General features: G+C 42.0%; 1 protein-coding gene across 1 annotated transcript in view; it reads left to right on the top strand.

The window, feature by feature from the left end:
* The first annotated feature begins 658 nt into the window (after positions 1 to 658).
* Positions 659 to 17,989, top strand: part of znf608 (zinc finger protein 608) — an 80,766-nt gene continuing 63,435 nt past the window's right edge. Inside the window, exon 1 of the mRNA XM_075467192.1 lies at positions 659 to 1,772. Coding sequence (XP_075323307.1) covers positions 684 to 1,772 — 1,089 coding nt within the window. The 5' untranslated portion in view covers positions 659 to 683. The remainder of the gene's footprint in view (positions 1,773 to 17,989) is intronic.

Below are 17,989 nucleotides of genomic sequence, written 5' to 3' on the forward strand. Positions count from 1 at the left end.
TCTTTCTAATTGTGTTATGGATTAGTGTTTCTTGTGGTTGTTTTGGAACAGTTTATAGCATCTGTGGTCCTTTTTGTGTATTGTGCCAGTTTTTGTCTTTGTTGTGGATTTAGGCCACTCACTCTTCAATTTGTTCTGTGTTGCGACAGTTTGTTAAACAAGAAATGTGTGAAACACCTTTTGTTCTGTTATTTATCGAACAGCTTTATCATTTAAAAAGCTGCCGCAGTGATTCCAGTTTTTACAATTACCGGATACTAACTGTCCTTAAATGAAAAGGTCGGCTGCTCAGTGTCCTCTGAGGCGCTCTGTATGAGTGTAAAACTCCAGAAAAAGCAACTTTTTTTATCAGTTGACCCATAATTGTGGACATTGAGCCATTCACACCTGAGCTGATTGTGGCCTAAACAATAAAACAAACGCAACAGCGCCCCCCTGTGACCACAATGCCTTTTCTGACAGCTATTTGAACATTAAAGAGACATCAAGAGAAAAAGAAAAACTCTTTAATGGAACATATGTTCTGAAAAGGGCTTCATTCATCATGTTTTGTTGTGTGTGTTTCAAACAGAGACAGGAAAGTAAATAAGGCAAAACCTCAAATTCTACACGTCATAACTTCAGCCTGTTGTTTTATAATGTCTTTACCAGATGGGGATGTATCACCTGGGTATTTTCTGTAAATGGGCTGCAGAGAGCCAACGCTGTCAAAGACTCCGAGCTGTCACTCAGGCTGGTTTGTGTGGCAGGCAGCAGGCCTGATCCAGCAGCCTATTACAGACCTGCAAGTGTCCACCGGTGCTCTGTGCCACACTGCGGCTGGCTGGCGGTCTGACAATGACTTGAATGCTGATTATTGTGGAGATCAACAAAGGAGACAAGGAAAGGAGGAGATGAACCGTTTCCTGAGAGCTGAGGAGAATGGAGGGCTGCTGACGGACTGCAGGGAGCTGTCACCAAAGCACACCGCCTCCTCCTCCTCCTCTTCCTCGGTCTCCATCACCTCCTCCTCCTCCTCCTCCAGCGGCTCTCGCTCAGCCGACAAACACGCGGCCCTGGCCTCGCTCCAGACCCGTGGACCTGGCGGCGGCGGGTCGGAGCCGAGGAGATCCGCGCTGAAACGCAGCAGAGCCGGCCAGGAGGGGCTTGGGGAACCGGAGGGGGCGGCGGCGGATCGCTCAGCGGCTGGGGAGGCGTGCGCGGGGGTCGGCAAGCAGCAGCATCGTTGGGAGGCTCAAGGACGCAGCGTCGGCGGAGAAGGTCTGGAGATGATTTCAGCGGTCAGCCGGGATGTGGACGGCAGCAGCAACACCGGCATCTCCGAAGTGACCGCGGCCGCTCCTTCTGCGCCATGCGCCAAAGGCAAAGAGGAGAGGAAGGGGAAGAACATGATCCGGGGCTGGAAGAGGGACAGGGACAGGGACAGGGAAAGGGACCCCGCCGCTCCTCCTGCCCGCACCAGGAAGGAGAAGCCCGGCGATGGCTCGTCTCCTCCTCCTTCCGTCTTCCTCCAGTCGTGCGCCCAGCCTGAGCATCATCTCTGCGGCCCCGGGCTCTGCCCCTGCACCGCGCCGGACTCCAGGATCCTGGGAGACAACGGCGGCGGCGCTAACAACGGAAACAACAACAACAACAACAACAACAACAACAGCGGGAGCGCTGCCAGCAAAAGCGCGCTGGATTGTGGAGTTAAAAGCGGCGGCGGCGCTATTGTTGTCAGGCGGCAGCATGACGACACACCGGCCGCCAAGAAGCACAGAGGAGCCGAGAAGGTAGGCAGCGGTGTCCGAACTGCCCCAAAACAAACACACCTGAGGACAACCCTCCACCTCTGCACATTAGACACGTTCAGGCAGATTTATTTAATTTCACAACGTGTTCTGGGGGCACACACGGTCAGTGAGATGCAGGTGAAGGCCACAAAGCAGCAGACAGCAGGAATGTTTGAACGCATGGAGGGATGAGGGCCTGCCTGCCACACATTTATTTCCCATTGTTGTTGCCCAGCTGGTGTCATTGTGCCCAGTCCTAATGTCTGTGTTGATATTTCCCAAGCTGCTGTAGAGAGATGAATGTTTTATCTTCTTTTCTCCTTTGGAGGTTAGATGAAGAAGAAGAAGAGGAGGAGGAGGCACTTTGTCCTCCATTCGTGCCCTTTCACTCCTCTGCTTCTGATTGAGATCAGAGAAGAAGGCAACTACTTATGCAGGAGCAACTCTGAGGAAATAAAGACCAGCCTCTTCTGTAAATCCTCCTTTTTTGTGGCACGTTGCACTGGCTTTGTTTCCATCTGAGAAAAGACTCCACATTTAATCAGACCTCAGAGCGTGGGTCACAGTAAATACTGCAGACCGACCGGTTGGACTGCTCTGGTTTAACCAGCCTCTCTGAGTCTTAGTCATCTCAGGTAGCAGCAGGGCTGTTTGTGAAGTCGTTTTTTTTTAGTGTAAATAAGTCATCCGGGGGAGGAAGATGGAGGGATGGGATGAGAGTTGAGGAGGGGATATAGATGTGTGGCGGAGAGGGAGGAATTGAATGTGACAGCAGAGGATACAGGCTGAGAAGAGAGAGAAAGACAAAGAAGAAACAGATGGAGGATGTCCAGGAGGAGTTTTTTTTTTGTTTGTTTGTTTCCTTTTCATGCCGGCAGGATTAGAGGAGGCAGAAAAAAACTGCTGCCTGGAGGAACGCCGGCCCGACTGCTTTGTGTGTTTGTTGGTCAGAAGGAGTCCTGTTCGGTGGTGAATCACATTTCCACGCATCCTGAGCTCAGTCTGCTGAGAGCGTAATTGTTCCCTGTCATCGTGAATCTGAGCTCCACTCAGTCATTAATGGCCTTTTGATGGCTACATTGCAGTTTCAGCTGCTTTCCCGCTGAACGCTGATTCTTTTTTTTTACATTAAAATGGAAATATTTGGGGTGATTTGTGTTGTAGTGGGTACAGCTTTTTACCTTTTGTAGTTTCTTTATCATAAAGTTAAAGTCTTCAGCCTGGACATTTGGGAATTATATGGAATTTTTAAAGAATATATCTACTTTAAACACACACATCACATGAGTCGTATCTGAATTTCTTTTCACTCAATATTAATTAAACTACAGACTCCTGTAGTGGGTTGAGCAGGCGCCCCATGTACAGAGGCTACAGTCCTCGCTGCAGCTGGCCTGCATCGGACGGCCCTTTGCTGCATGTCATTCCCCCTCTCTCTGCCCCCTGCTTCCTGTCTCTCTTCAACTGTCCTGTCCATTAAAAGGCATAAAAGTCCAAAAAAATTAAAATGGAAATATTTGAACTGGTTTGTGTCTTTCCTTTTAAGGAAACGAAGAATCCCTCAAACTCCCTGCAGCTTTAACATCAATCAGACAAAAGCTTCCTCAGTTTGACACAAAACAAGCCAAAGTAATCCACCTGGAACAGCCCTTCATTATCACCTAATCTGCCACACACTCATCACGCCTGTTGAAGTGTGTGTTCGAGGTCGTGAGTTTCTACTTGTTGCAGCTTGTGTTTACGTTTGCCGAGCTGCAGATTTGGTCTTTTCTTTCACTAGATTATGAGGAGGTGAAACACCGTCCCCAAGGCAACAGGGTCTGTCAGAGCGGCGGATGCATTAGTTGTTCTTCCACAACTGGATTTACTCTCATACAAAGTCTGTCATCAACAGGTTCCACTCATTGCAATGAAAGTCTTCCTAGTTCCTAACATAGGACCAGTAGTATAAGAATAGTTTCCTTTCAGAAAATCCTGCTCCCGACTCGCATTTGGGTCTAATCGGGGCTATTTTTAGGGATTATGATTCAGTTGTGGCACTGCTGGAGGTTACGTGGGCCAGATGTGGCACAGAGGCCCAAAAAGCTACAGAAAGTCCAGGTTTGGTCCATTTTCTGGTGGCTGTATCGCTGAGCTTAGGCAGCAACACCCATCCTGAGTCGGTGGAGTCACTCAAGGTCAAATATGAGCCATGTTTGGTTCAAACATCTTTCACCATCTTTCCTCCATCCTTAAAAGTCTCGTTTGATTCAGTTCTTTAAAGCTCAGATTGCTGCCCGGCGGCTGCACTGATGAAAAGGAGGGTGACTATCTGTGAAGGGATATCTGCGCATCAATATGCAGAGTCTGAGGTCAAGTGAGAATATTCTGGTGATGTCCCGGTTGTCGTCAGGCAGAAGAAGCACACAAGAGGCAGAACGCTTCTGCCAACGTAAAATCAGAAAACCAACCGCTTTTTGTGACAAAAGTCGAGCTTCAGTTCTCGGTTGCAACTCGTGAGAGTGGTAAAAAAATATTTGTATTTTTTCTGAGAAGCTGAGAAGACGCTAGCAGAGAACAGAAGGAAGCTGAGGCCTGGGCTGGGCGGGATGGACACTTTTTTAAGACTATAGACTATTCGATTTCCTAAATAATCGTGTGCTGCAGCCTTACTGAGCAGCGATCAGCACATAAACTCTGTATTAAAGGGATAGTTTGCCTCTTTTGACATGAAGCTGTATGACATCCCATATTAGCAACATCATTTATGAACATTTTCTTACCCCCTGCTGCGTCCTGTGAGCAGAGTTCCAGCCTCGTTTTGGCGTTGATGAAAGTAGTCCGGCTAGTTGGCTGGGGCTTAAAAAAATAAAGCGTTTTGCTTCCTAAAAAAATATGCGTTCAAAAGAGTAATACATTTGCATCACAAAATCGTTCTCCAGGAAAAAGTCAGACCTCACAATCGCTTGGCCCTATTTTCTCTCCCTTCGTATCACTGCCTGCTGCCGCCTGCTGACAGCCGCGCCTGTTACGGTGTTTGCTGCTCGGTCTGCACTTCAGTCTGCACAGCAGGCAGTGATACGAAGGGAGAGAAAATAGTGCCAAGCGATTGTGAGGTCTGACTTTTTCCTGGAGAACGATTTTGTGATGCAAATGTACTACTCTTTTGAACGCATATTTTTCGTCCTAGCTCCTTACGCACTTATTTGTTTCCTAAATTATCTTTGTTTCCTAAATTGTCTTCCCATTTGTCTCGGTACCTAACTTACCGCACTTACTCTAGCACTAGTTATGCTCTTAGCTGTTTGGTTTTGGGAGGAAATGCTCTTATGATTTCTTGTGACCTGATGTTCTTTTGCCTACCGATGTGGAACGCACTTATTGTAAGTCGCTTTGGATAAAAGCGTCTGCAAAATGACCGTAATGTAATGTAATATTGTTTTGAGAAGCAAAACGCTTTATTTTTTAAACCCCAGCCAACTAGCCGGGACTGCCTTCGTCAACGCCAAAACGAGGCTGGAACTCGGCTCACAGGACACAGCAGGGGGTAAGAAAATGTTCATAAACGATATTGCTGATATGGGATGTCATACAGCTTCATGTCAAAAGAGGCAAACTATCCCTTTAACATGCAGACCCTCTGGGAAATCTCAGGGCTTCACTTTAAATGTGAGAAAGACTGATGATTAGAACTGATGACACACTGTCGGCATTTCGGTTGGATTTGATTTTGTCACTCCGGTGTTGTAAAGATGTTATTTACCATCTGTTTTGCAGGTTTGATTAGTTGGAAGAAGGAAAAGTTTTTATCAGGTGTCACACTTATGGAGCTAAACATATTTTGCTCATAATCATCCATTCTCTCTGTGACTGATAGCACCTTCCCGCTAAGAATCCATCCATCACTGACTGAATAAGAAGCAGCTTGATAGGTTGTTAGCGTTGTCTTTGCCTGAAATAAAGATGACAGCTGTTCAAAAAGTCATCACGTCAAAACCAACACAGACCGCTGTCTGTCTGCTCTGAAATTGCTTTATTTAGTTTGTCATTCAAGGCTGAAGTTCAGCTTTTAAATTCGATGTCTTTTCATTTTTTATAATTGAATGTTTTTCATGATTATTATTGTGGAATCAAACTGTTTGATTACAGTTTCCAATTTACGCTTAAAGAGATGTTGCATCTTTAGAAAGCACTGAGGTTTATCTGATTAAATAAATTGAAAATGTTTGATGCGTGAAATTCAGAAAATTGAATAGTTAGACCTCTTCCACGTGTTCATTTCATCCGTGGTTGTTCTACACAGCAAAGTGGTGTACTCACACAAAAATTCATTACACAGACCTCATGAATGAGAGAAGATTACTTCTATTAAGTATCATATAAACAGAGAGCTGGTGCCTCTTCCTCCCAGGCAGATGTAAACACATTCCTGGGGAGCAGCCCTTCTGTGTTTTCTGTTGCCTCGGCTTTGTCTCCAATTATTAAACTTGTGTTTTGTTTTTTTTTGCCTGTGGATGTCGTCGACAATATTATCGAAAAGGTTAAGTGTCAAATGATTTAATCCTGATTCAACATCGTAAAAAAAGAGTTAATTTCTATTCCACGATGAGCAAAGAATCAAAGGCAACTTTGTTCATCTTTAAGAAGTTTTATCATCTTCTTACGATACAAATATTGCTGGATAAATAGGAGTAACCTTAGGCTTTTACCTTTGTAGTTTCTTTATCATAAAGTTATCGGCTGCATTCGAAACCGCATACTTCTTCTACTACTCCTACTGACTTTTTTCCTACTAGATTCTCCGAAATGTTGGGTATGCATCATGAGGTTACTACTCGTACTCAAACTACCCAAGATGCAACGTAACGTGACGTCGCCGATCGTCATTTCCTGTCAAAACAGCAGTTTCAAGCTAGCTACAACGAGGGTAGGTTCACTTCCTGTTTTCAAAACAAAAGCACCAATTGTATCGTAATGGCTTTCCCTATGATAAAAGGCAACGGGTATTTTATTTTGTGAAAATAACCGGAAGTGTGTTGCTCACTGCGGCTAGCTTTAGTAGCACCGAATTCGTCGGAACAAAATTGTAAATAGCCGGTATTTTGTCAGGTTTTCAACACGTTGGGGATCTAAACGACTACTTTCTCTCCTGAAAATGTTTCAAATGTTGCTAAAGTTTACAGAGTTTAGAGCTTAAGCGAAATCAGCTTCAGGCCGGCTGATTTCGGCTCGGGCAGGAGCGAAATGCATTGTGGGTAAACGCTCTGCATACTGTCTGATCGATGAGTATGCAGACGAGAATGCGGTTTCTTACACAGCCTAAAGTCTTCATTGCTGTCAGCCTGGACATTTGTGAATTATATGGAATTTTTAAAGAATATATCTACTTTAAACACACACATACATGAGTCGTATCTGAATATCTTTTTAAGTAATATAGTATGGAAGCTAAATGGTAAAATTAGCTAAAAGGATAAAACTGTTTTAAAGAATAGATTTTATTTGAAGTTGTCTCAACATCACCTTTCGTCTCATTTGGCTAAAAACTCAAAAACAGTTGAATCTGATGGAAAAGCAGGAAGATGAAAGAATCCTAATTTGATCCCCTCCTAAGTTTGGTCCGGTTTTTTTTTTTTTTTTTGGACCCACTTGTCCGAGCAGATAAAATAAAAACAGTTGCAATAATGATGAGAACGATTTGCTGTAATTTTGGTTTTGTCAGGTAGAACTTTTAAGCATAATTTTACCAATTAGTCTCACAGAGTTTTGATCCTTAAGGTTTGACAGCCTCCAAGTCGTAATCAGACACTCAGCAGGGAAGGTGGGAGCTTCTCAACCCATAATTCAATATGAAGCCCTTTCAGGGTTTATTTGCAGCTACTAATAATGAATCAAAGTGCATTATAAATTTTAATTTTGGCCTGATTTGTCAGACAATAACGCTTCAATCTGAGAGGATATGACTATCAAACTTTGTGGTAATCCATCCAAAAAGTAACCAAATTCCCCCAAAATTCATATAATATTCAGTCGGCTGGTACCAGGGCGAAAAGCTCCCTCACAGAAAAGCTTGAATTACTCTTTTCTAAAGCCTGAAATGTTGAAGAACCTGACTGACAGACATGAAATAATTCTGCTGCTGCTGAAGCTCTTGACTGTCAGCTGCATGACAGGAAGATGCTCCTGAGTTTGTGTGAATGACGGCGGCTGCTCTGCTATCTTTGTCTGTCAGTCTGGATCCCTGCAGGACGCATGAGGATGAAACAACAAACTCTGCTCCTCTTGGATCGTATCAACCTTTTGTTGAATCCTAATCACCTCGCAGCAGCTTCAACGCGCTCGTCAGCATCTCACTGTTTTATGAGTGCGGACACATAAATCCCGTCTGTGACCGCGGCTCATGAGCTGAAACGTTTTCCTGGTGGGTTCTAACTGGTTTGCACAGGTCTGGTTTCCATGGTGACAGTATTTGGTGTGTTCAGTGTGAGTTGCGATCGGGGGGGGGTGATGTCGGGTGTAAACAGCTGATACTCACCAAGAAAGCATCAACACGGAGAGTAATCGGCACATAAACCGTCTCAGTTGGCTGCTTCCTTTTTTTTTTTAATGCATCCAATGTCATGAATATTGAGTTAAAAACCTCAAATTCATCATGTGATCACTCCAAAAATTCATTTTTTTCTCCAAAGTTTTTAATACCTAAGCAAACAGGGGAGGCGACTGGAGACATAAGTGAGTTTTAGGAGGATTAGAACAGAAAAATATGAATAAAACTATCCATAATTTGATTTAGAATTCAATAAAAAAACACACATCTTTAATTTGGACTTCACTGACATACACAGGGCCCAAAAGGTAATTCTTTACATGCACGATCTTCCCTTGTGTGCCAAATAAAACATCTCTTTGCAGCTGTCTTACCTTCAAATTATGAGCAAAGCAGCTCACACTCCTTTGGCACTGATGACACTTTTATCTTTTTTATCTTAATCGATTTTGTTGTATTTTATTGCTTTCACTGTTCTTTTATTGTTTTTATTTGTTTTTACTTATTCTTCTCTTTATTTATTACCTGCTGTAAAGCACTTTGGTACACCGTAGGGATTGTCTGTAAAGGGCTGTATAGATAAAGTACATTTACATTTACACCAGAGATAACAGCTGTGTTCTGTTACATTGCAATTCTAAAGTTCTTCCACAAGCCAGAGGTCTGACCAAATCTTGTCCAAAACCCGTGAAGTTCTCTGGGTTCTGTGTCTTACATCTCAGGTTTTCTATAGTATTTAAAACATGTAAAAAGTCCTGTTAACTGGTCAAAGCCAGCAATCTCCTGGCCAAGTCTGCCATTTACCCATAACCAAACAGATTTCAGTGACCGAAAACTGATTTTTTTTTTTTTAATGGGAATGACATCATCTTTTGTCACACGTGTGGACAAAGCCTAGATTTAGGAGGTTATGGGTCACATGGTGAATGAACTGCAACCCCCCAAAATATGGACTTTTTTTGGGAGAAAGTTGCCATGAAACTGTATTTAGAGAAAGTCATCAAAAGATCTGTGACACCTTTGAAAACTGCTGTGATGAAGCAAAAAGAACGCATTTGGAAATGCAGGTGTTGACCCTTTGAGACGTGCGCTGCTTTCTATCGATCCAGCGATTAATGAACATGTCAGTTTTGTATCTGAACCCCCCCCCCCAGTTGATTTAACAGACAGATAAAGTCATTAATGTGGGGTATCTCATGTCTTAAAGGGGTTATTAGTCATAATAAACTGCTTTATAAACACTCTGTTGGTTGTTATGGTATCACACTGAGTGATAACCATTTTACGCTTACAAATAATCTTTTTTTGGTTCCAGGGATTAGACTGTTTCATTGAGCTTGCTAACAGTAAAGCTGATACGCTTGTGTCTCTCTCAGGGATCCTTCAGTGAACGACAGCTTCCTGCTCTGTGTTTTGAGAGGTTTTTCCGTCTTTAACAGCTTGAGGAATTGAAAGCAGCTGGGTCGTATAGCTTTAAAGACGGATCACAGATTCTTTTAGTCATAGTAACACGCTGTTTACTTTTATAGTGATTCATATGAAAGAAAATACCAGGAATAAAGAATAAAAAGAAACATTCTTTTTCCCAAACCATCAGCAGGAAACGAGTGACATGGAGTTACACCTAAGGGGTGATAATTAAGGGTTGGGCGGAAAAAATCGATTCATGTACATATCGCAATTTTTTTATTTTTATTTATTTATTTTTTTTATTGGATGATTTTAAAAATCGATTTTTCTCCCCCGAATCGATTATATTACGTCATATCCAGAAAAACTTCATCAATTCATTACATTAAGTTATGTTAAAACTAGCCCACATTTGTGCTGTGTGGACATTTCAATTCATTTTGTAACTGTAAACTTTAAAAAAACCCTCTTTTTGTGTCCGTTGAAATAAATGTCAGCTGCTGGACTGACTGACACAGACTGATGTGCGTTGTTTATGGGAATGACATTCATTCTCGAAGTGTATGATTCCACTTGTTTGTTTTTTTAAGGAGGAAGAAAATTGCAATTACTGATTATATCGAATCGCAATACTGGTAGAATCGCAATGATCAAGAATCGTGATACAAATCGAATCGTGACCAAAGCATATCGTCCCACCCCTAGTGATAATGATGCTAACGGGGGAGAAATGTGTGAATCATTTCATGAAACCCATCTATGTTGTACTTAAAAATGAAATTTTTCTGCAGATTTTGTGTTTGAAATGAGTTCTCTATAATCATGCTGGACCAGCTTTTTCACACGTTATCCTCACACAAAGGTCACCAGTCCACCGTCACATGTGCCCAGTCCTCTCCCCCCCAGAGGCTGATAATCAGCTGCACTTTGATGTAGTTCATCCTTTCTTTTTCAAAGCGTATTTGCTGCAGCGGACCTCAGTCAGCGTGGTCGGGCAGTCGTCTAACAGCCAGCCAAGATGTCTTTCCAAAACACTGAACACATTTTTCTACAGGCACAAAATGTCTGACTCCAAACTCTCGATGTGGATCTCTAAAGAGGGTCAAACCATCGGGGATCTGACTCACGTCGGCAGAGTCTGACGTGCAAAGACTCACGCTGTCAGCTGAGTGTCTTACTCAGGGAAACTTTGCAGGGAAGTGGGAGCTGATTGAAAACGGTCTTTATGAAACAAAGACTAATGTCACCGCTTCAGAAGCAGCCGAATCTGACTCAAGCGATGTTTAGACAGACATTAATACTGAATGAGAAGATGTTGCTGCCTCTTTCGTGAGAATATGACACTGGCAAAGATATAAGGCAGAGACATAAAGCATTTTCAGTGTATACAAGATGTAGCAAATTTGGCTGTGGAACTCAGACGGCTTGTTTTCAGTCCCAGGACGCCAAATACCGCCATTTTGTCAAAGCCCCTGCAGGTTCGCTGAGATATGCCCAAGGTGTGCCTGACACACCGACGATATGAGAGACACGCACACAGCAAATGCAAATGACATTCTGGAGTGTTTACTAATGAAAAAGCAACAAGATCCTCACATGGTGGCAGCAGGGGAGGAGAGGGAAAGCCAAGGGAAGAGTTAAAAACGTCTTTCTACGTCCTTTTCTTTAGATTTACTGTTGATTTTGCTCATTGTTTGGTTATTTTTGGCTATGATAACAACTTGGTAGGTTAAGGAAGACATCATGCTCAGGTCTAAATTACACAACCTCACAATTAATCCATCATGTCAAATAATGACAGTTTCATTATATTTAACAGGAACTGAAAACGGATTCTAAAGACTAACGGATTCTAAAGACTAACGGATTCCTGACGCATCTGTAATATGAAACAATGTTGACGTGGTTTTGATCTCATAAAAGCTATTATCAAAGTAGGTTTGCATTAAGAATAGCACAATGTTAAAGCAGTAACAGTCAACTTTGTGCCTACAACTTACAACGAACGTGTTAGCTAATGTGTTAGCTAACGTGTTAGCAAACGTGTTAGCTAACGTGTTAGCAGTTTATTAACACCTCAAAGTTAGTCAATTGGTGTTTAAAGTGAGTTTTTTTTTCAACTCATTCATGCATAACTGAGCCATTTCTGGTTTAATCATTTAAATCTGAACAAAAAAAGATCTGAAACCTGAAAAACTGAAAACCCAGAATAGTTCAACCTGAAGTACGAGCAGAGGTAATCGCGGCTAAACGGCTAAAACAATGCGACAGGTTTGAGAATAAAAACTGAATATTCACTAATCAACTATAACATCAAACGTTGTTTGTGTAGGAAACCCATTTGCCCTGAATATACCCCAACTTGGCAATAAACTACCACCTGTTAAATGTTGAATAAATCTGTTATTAAGGCAAATATTTATTATACATGAATAAAAAAAACCATCAAATTACCTGTGACCATGCCAAGCTGCCACGTGGTTGGGTTCTCTGAAGTTGGTTCTTAATTGAGGCCTTCTTTGTCAATATGTCATTAAACTCATAGAAAATTATGAATAAAATGGGTCCTCAAAAGACGATAGATCTCCTAACACAGTGGTAGATTATCCAAGCGCCAGTAGTTTTTGTAGAGTTGTACGTATTAAATTGTGTTGGCATGTGTTTAAAGTCCCCACAAGTGTGGACACAGTCCTTTATGGTGAAATGTGTTGTGGTACACAATGACAGAAGGTCATTTTGTAGGTATTCTTAAGGATATTTTGTTAAAGCTATGCTAAATCCATCTATTTTCCATAGACTCTTTTGAGCAAAAATTCAACAGAGCTGATACAGAGTGGGTGGCGCCTGATCAGAGCAGATTGTGTGTTTCTTGGCTAACTTTGTGGCTGTTGTGTGCTTAAAAGTTGAGCTCATTTCATGTCTGTTGGGGCTTTTATTAAAACTGACAACATCATCACCACAGAGGTGTGGGTGTAACAAGGTGGGCAGAAAGCAGTGCTCAACACGATTTATTTGCTCCTGAACAGAGATGACAAAGCAGTTCAGTCTACAAATAACCCCCAAAAAAAGAAACGATGGATGGAAATTGTTCAGTACTCCAGTGGGATCCCATCTCTTTGCTAAGCGCAGACTGACTCGGGTCAGTCTCTGTAGTGCTCAGTTTGCCTCTTAAAATGCAAAACTCTGATCCTGTGTAATAAAACGTTACTTCCTGTAAAGCCAGGGTGTGTGCCGGAGAGCTACATCCTCTACAGGTGTGGAGACGATACATCCTAGCTAGTGTTTTTTTTTGACCAGACGCTGCCCAAAGAGCAGAGATCGAGCTCTGTTGTCTCCTTTATGTCACACAGGGATGCTCAAACTGTTTTCCTCACCCTGACTAAGTACTTTTGGTGCACAAACGTAATCAAACAGTTTGAAAATATCCACCCAACACAAGGTAAAAATGGGGAACTGGAACAGTTTCACATTGAACAAGGGTTTGATGGGTGAAAGTTTTGTATTTATTCTACACCGCCATCATCCCTCCTTTCTCCAAAACTTAAATGATCTTTTTGTGTTTTTTTTTGTCCTTTTACTTCCTTTGAGGGAATCCATGTTTTGTAACAGATGCTACAACTATTTGATGTGTCTGTGAGTTAAGGGTGGGGCAGCAAGACGATGATGACGTCTATGCGTGACACCGAAGCTTGTAGAATGTTAATCCAACATGGCAGCGGACACAACGTTACCGTTCGATGCAGCCTTAGAAAGTGTTTTAAGTAGCTTAGAACGCAAGTTTACTTTTAAAAAAGAGCAACGTTTGGCGTTGAAAGATTTCATTGCCAAGAAGGATGTATTTCCTCATCGAATTTCTGTTGCTCTACATACGTCATCTGGTATAAGTGATACAATTGGCTATGAATCGCGCGCAAAGCAGCATGGGAAGAACCAGACGCCATTTGATAGACATTCGTAGCGCCCAATAAACGGCTCTAGGCATTCGTAAACCACGCCTCAAATACGAGAAAATGCACACCTAGTTCCCAGACCACCATCTCATCGAGATGTGGACGCGTCAGCCAGGCTAACAGACCCCCGATACTGTTTGGTTTTCCCTTGGAAACATCTGATGAATCTCTTCTGCTCTGAACAGGTGGATTTGGAGTGGATTTACTGGGTCTTGGACTTTTCTGATGGAAAAGTGATTATTGTGACTCTGAATGTGTTCGGTGCCAAAAAGAACAAAAGTCTCAGAGACTTATCAAGATCACCAGAATTAGGGCTCAGTCAGAAGTCCCTATTTTCTTTTTAAGAGATGGGGAAGGCAGCTCGGGTGTTGATGGAAAATGGTGTCAGGATTGTTTCTGGTATTTCAAAGTAGTTTGATGAACGCTTCGGGGTGTGAGTTCCTTCAGGTCCTCTTGTGAGATCTTTAACCTTTTTAAAAATGTGTATTTTTATCTGTTTAAACTGAAGAATGTCTTAGTTGTGGTCAGCGCATTGAAATGGAAACACGGCTTCACACAATCCAATTTATAATTATTCCAGGGAGATCTGAGCTTCACCGTTTCCCATACCTGAAGATTTTGTGTTATCTAACCTTGTTTTTAAAATATTCATCCTCCCTTGGCTTTAATTTCTGTTATTGCAGCGAGGGCTGCTGGTGGGAGAGGTTTTGCTTTGATTTTTTTGTCTCCACTGTGCTGTGATTGACAGAAAGTTATTGGTAAAAGGAAAGAGGAAATCAGACGAGCAGCAGGCAGAAATAAAGCCGCCCGGTGAATTCTAGAAAAATCCAAAGCTTCAAATGCTTTTGAAAATGAGCGAATGACCTTGAGAGGACTTTTTTTTTTTTCTTCCTCCCTTTTCACGTAGCAGCCTCAGCTCTTTTCACCATCTTGATAATGTCACGGTGGAACACAAAGATGTTTAATCCTTTCGTCTTGAGTAAATTCAGTTACCACCACAACAAGATGGTCATGGCAATTTGTTTCTTTCCACCAAACTTAGACCTGTAGAATCAGAAGTGTCCTGATATGAGATTGAGGCTCTAATACTATCTGAAGAGCACTTGTCAGATGGTTGAACAGCCTCCATCCTCCACCTGTCTGACACTGGATTAGACTCGCCGTGTCCAACAATTTCTGCAACTTTCCAAAAAGTGACAATCCAACATTTGCACTCACGTCACACGGTGAAATCCACATTTGATAAACCAATCTGCTGTCTTTACATAATAAATTTGTTCAACTCTTGCAAAGTATGTGTTCTGTTTGGTTGCACTGATGAGCAGAGGTGGGTAGAGCAGCCAAAAATTGTACTCAAGTAAAAGTACTGTTACTTCAGAATAATATGACTCAAGTAAAAGTAAAAAGTAGTCATCCAAATAATTACTTGAGTAAGAGTAAAAAAGTGCTCGGTGAAAAAACTACTCAAGTACTGAGTAACTGTTGAGTAACGTCTGATTTATTTGTTAACACAAGCATTCAATCAGACAGACAAACATACTAAATAATCATCTTTAGGCCAATTAGAGTTCATCCAATCGATAAAATAAATTAAAATGAATTAATTAATTACAAAATAGCTTAAATTAAAAATAATCCAGGTAAATTCAAGTACTTCAATAAAAAATAAGAGAGACTTAGGAAATGTTTAAAACATATGTAACCCATTTGTAACCTAAAAAACAAACATTCATCTATCCATGGGGGAAAAAAAAGAGTTTAGGAAACTTACCGCTACATGTTTCCTCAAGTTAGATGTTGAGTTTCTGCTGAAATGTGCGTTTGTTTTGGTTGACACAGAAGACACATAATGTAGCTGCTGTTTCTCACTCTTTGTAAGGTAAACATGCTTTCAGTATGAGGCCTCGTCTGCGTCTTCATTTCCCACCGTTGGTTCTGACATTTTTCATCTGTTTCTTTTCCACATTTACCTTAATACTGGGATGAGCGGGAGCTGGCATGCATGTCCTTGACTTTCTTCATGTTGTATTTGTAGTTTGTTGTTGTGGTGGTTAGCGCCGTCACCTCACAGCAAGAGGGTTCCTGGTTTGAATCCCAGCTGGGGCCTTTCTGTGTGGGGTGCATGTGAGGCTTCTCTCTGGTTACGCTGTCAAAAGATATTCATGTCGGGTAATTTGATGATTTTAAATTGACCCCAGAAGTGAGAGGGGGCGTGGTTGTTCATCTCTGTGTGGCCCGGTGTTGGACGGGTTCCTTGTCCAGTTGGTACCACTGGCAGCTCGGGTACGCTCAGGCCCCCACCGTCACCATGAATCAGATTGAGTGGGTAAAGAAAACGGATGGATGGAAATAACGCAGGACAAAAGTCTTTAACCGCATCTGAACACTGACCTGGTGAGACTTTTTACAACAACAACAACTGAGCCCCAACTCCGGGAGGCTCAAAAGAACATTTTCCTGTTTCACCTTGTAAAAAGTCACATTTAAGTTATCAACACTGTTAGAGATGCTCGATCCTGCACTTTCAATTTCACCGAACAGTTAAATGTACTTGAAACAAACTATATAAAAAGATTACTAGGGCTGGGCAACAATTAAATTTTTTTATCTAATTAATCGCATGATTTCCCTGATTAATCGCGATTAATCGCATTTGTACGCAAAATCCAAAAATGAATCCAAAAGTAGTGTATAGCTTTTAGCATTTAGTTTTATTTTAAATGTGCTGCCATATGAATGAAAGTGCCATAACATTTGTTGTGCAAACACACTTTTAACATCAGCATCTTTCTGTAGTTTTTATGTAGAAGCCTCGCTCCACTGTCTGTTTCCTTGAATGACTTGCTGCTATCAGTTGTGTGTTTTGCCTTTAAGTGATATTTTAGACTGGAACTACTACGCTGAGAAGACAATTCAACTTGGCAGTGTTTACAGATGACTTTGGTTCTGTCGACTCCGCCGTCTGGAAGAACTTTCAAATGAAAATGGCCGAGTAAAAGTTCCGTACCCTTCTCCATGTTTGGTGGATCCGCCGATTACTTTCTTTTCTTTTTTTTAAATAATTAAAAAAAAAAAAAAACCTGCGTTAATGCGCGATAAAATATTTATCGCCGTTAAATAATTAGCGAGTTAACGCGATAATAACGAGTTAACGCGCCCAGCCCTAAAGATTACATAAGGTATTTTAAATATTTATGATTCACGTTTGATGCATCAAACCTGAGGCTGATTATCACAGCAGTGCTTTGAAAACTCAGGAAGAGATTATCTCACATTGGCTTTTGGGATGAGTTAATTGTTTCATTATTAGTGAAGAAACAGAGCTATAAAAGTGCTATTTTGGAAATATAAGCACAAACATCTGAGGAGGCTGTTGATGATTAATTCATTTTAGAATAAACACGATCGATACGAGCCAGTTCTGCCTAAAAGCAGAACGTGGATCGCGTCGGCGTTTGTGATGATTCAGCTCGACTCTTGAGTAGATATGAAATGGTTTTTCCATTTGACCTCATTCCACTGCAGCTTAAAAAGAAGAGAAGGAAAAACAAGTGGTTGAGCAAACAGCAACCTGAAGTGTGTTTTCAGAGCAGAGCAGCAGCTCGTGGAAGCCGGACTGAGAGTCCATTAGCGATCAGAGTATCAATGCCAGCAGAGTGAAAAGGCTTCATGGCACGCCCACGCGCTCTGCTCTGCAGGCTCGGCAGGTTTTTCTCTGCATCCATTCAGCAAACCCTCCTCTGCTACAGGAGACGCTGAAATAAATCACATCTCAACTCCCACAGTCTGCCGTTACCTGAAAAACCTTGAGAGATTCACCTCGTATATCCCTTTCTTCTCGTCTCCCTCTCATATTTTATTCACCCGCAGCTGTCCTAAAACGCTGTGTCTTTCTCACTCTTTTGGGATTTCGCTCTGCAGCTCTTTGACTCAGGCAGCGAGTGTGTCTTATCTGTTCAAAGCTCCCTCTGATCCGATCATTACACTGAAATAAAAGTGACAATGAGGAGAAGTGTGAATGAGACGTGGTTTAATGCCGACGGTTTATCTGCGGGTTCAGTGCTTATGAAAGCCGTGAAGACGTTATTTTCATGCCGTCGAATACTGATGTCAAATTTAGTCTTGAGCTGCGGCGCTTTTCCTCAAGAAGCTACAGTTGTGCAGTCTGCAATGATGTGGCTTAGTTCAGAATGTGATGCATCTCCTCATCACCTCAATTTGTATCACTTACTCAAGTCTTAAAGGGATAGTTCGCCTCTTTTGACATGAAGCTGTATGACATCCCATATTAGCAACATCATTCATGAACATTTTCTTACCCCCTGCTGCGT

The sequence above is a fragment of the Odontesthes bonariensis genome, chromosome 6 (genome assembly GCF_027942865.1).
Source record: "Odontesthes bonariensis isolate fOdoBon6 chromosome 6, fOdoBon6.hap1, whole genome shotgun sequence".
In the NCBI taxonomy this organism is placed as follows: domain Eukaryota; kingdom Metazoa; phylum Chordata; class Actinopteri; order Atheriniformes; family Atherinopsidae; genus Odontesthes; species Odontesthes bonariensis.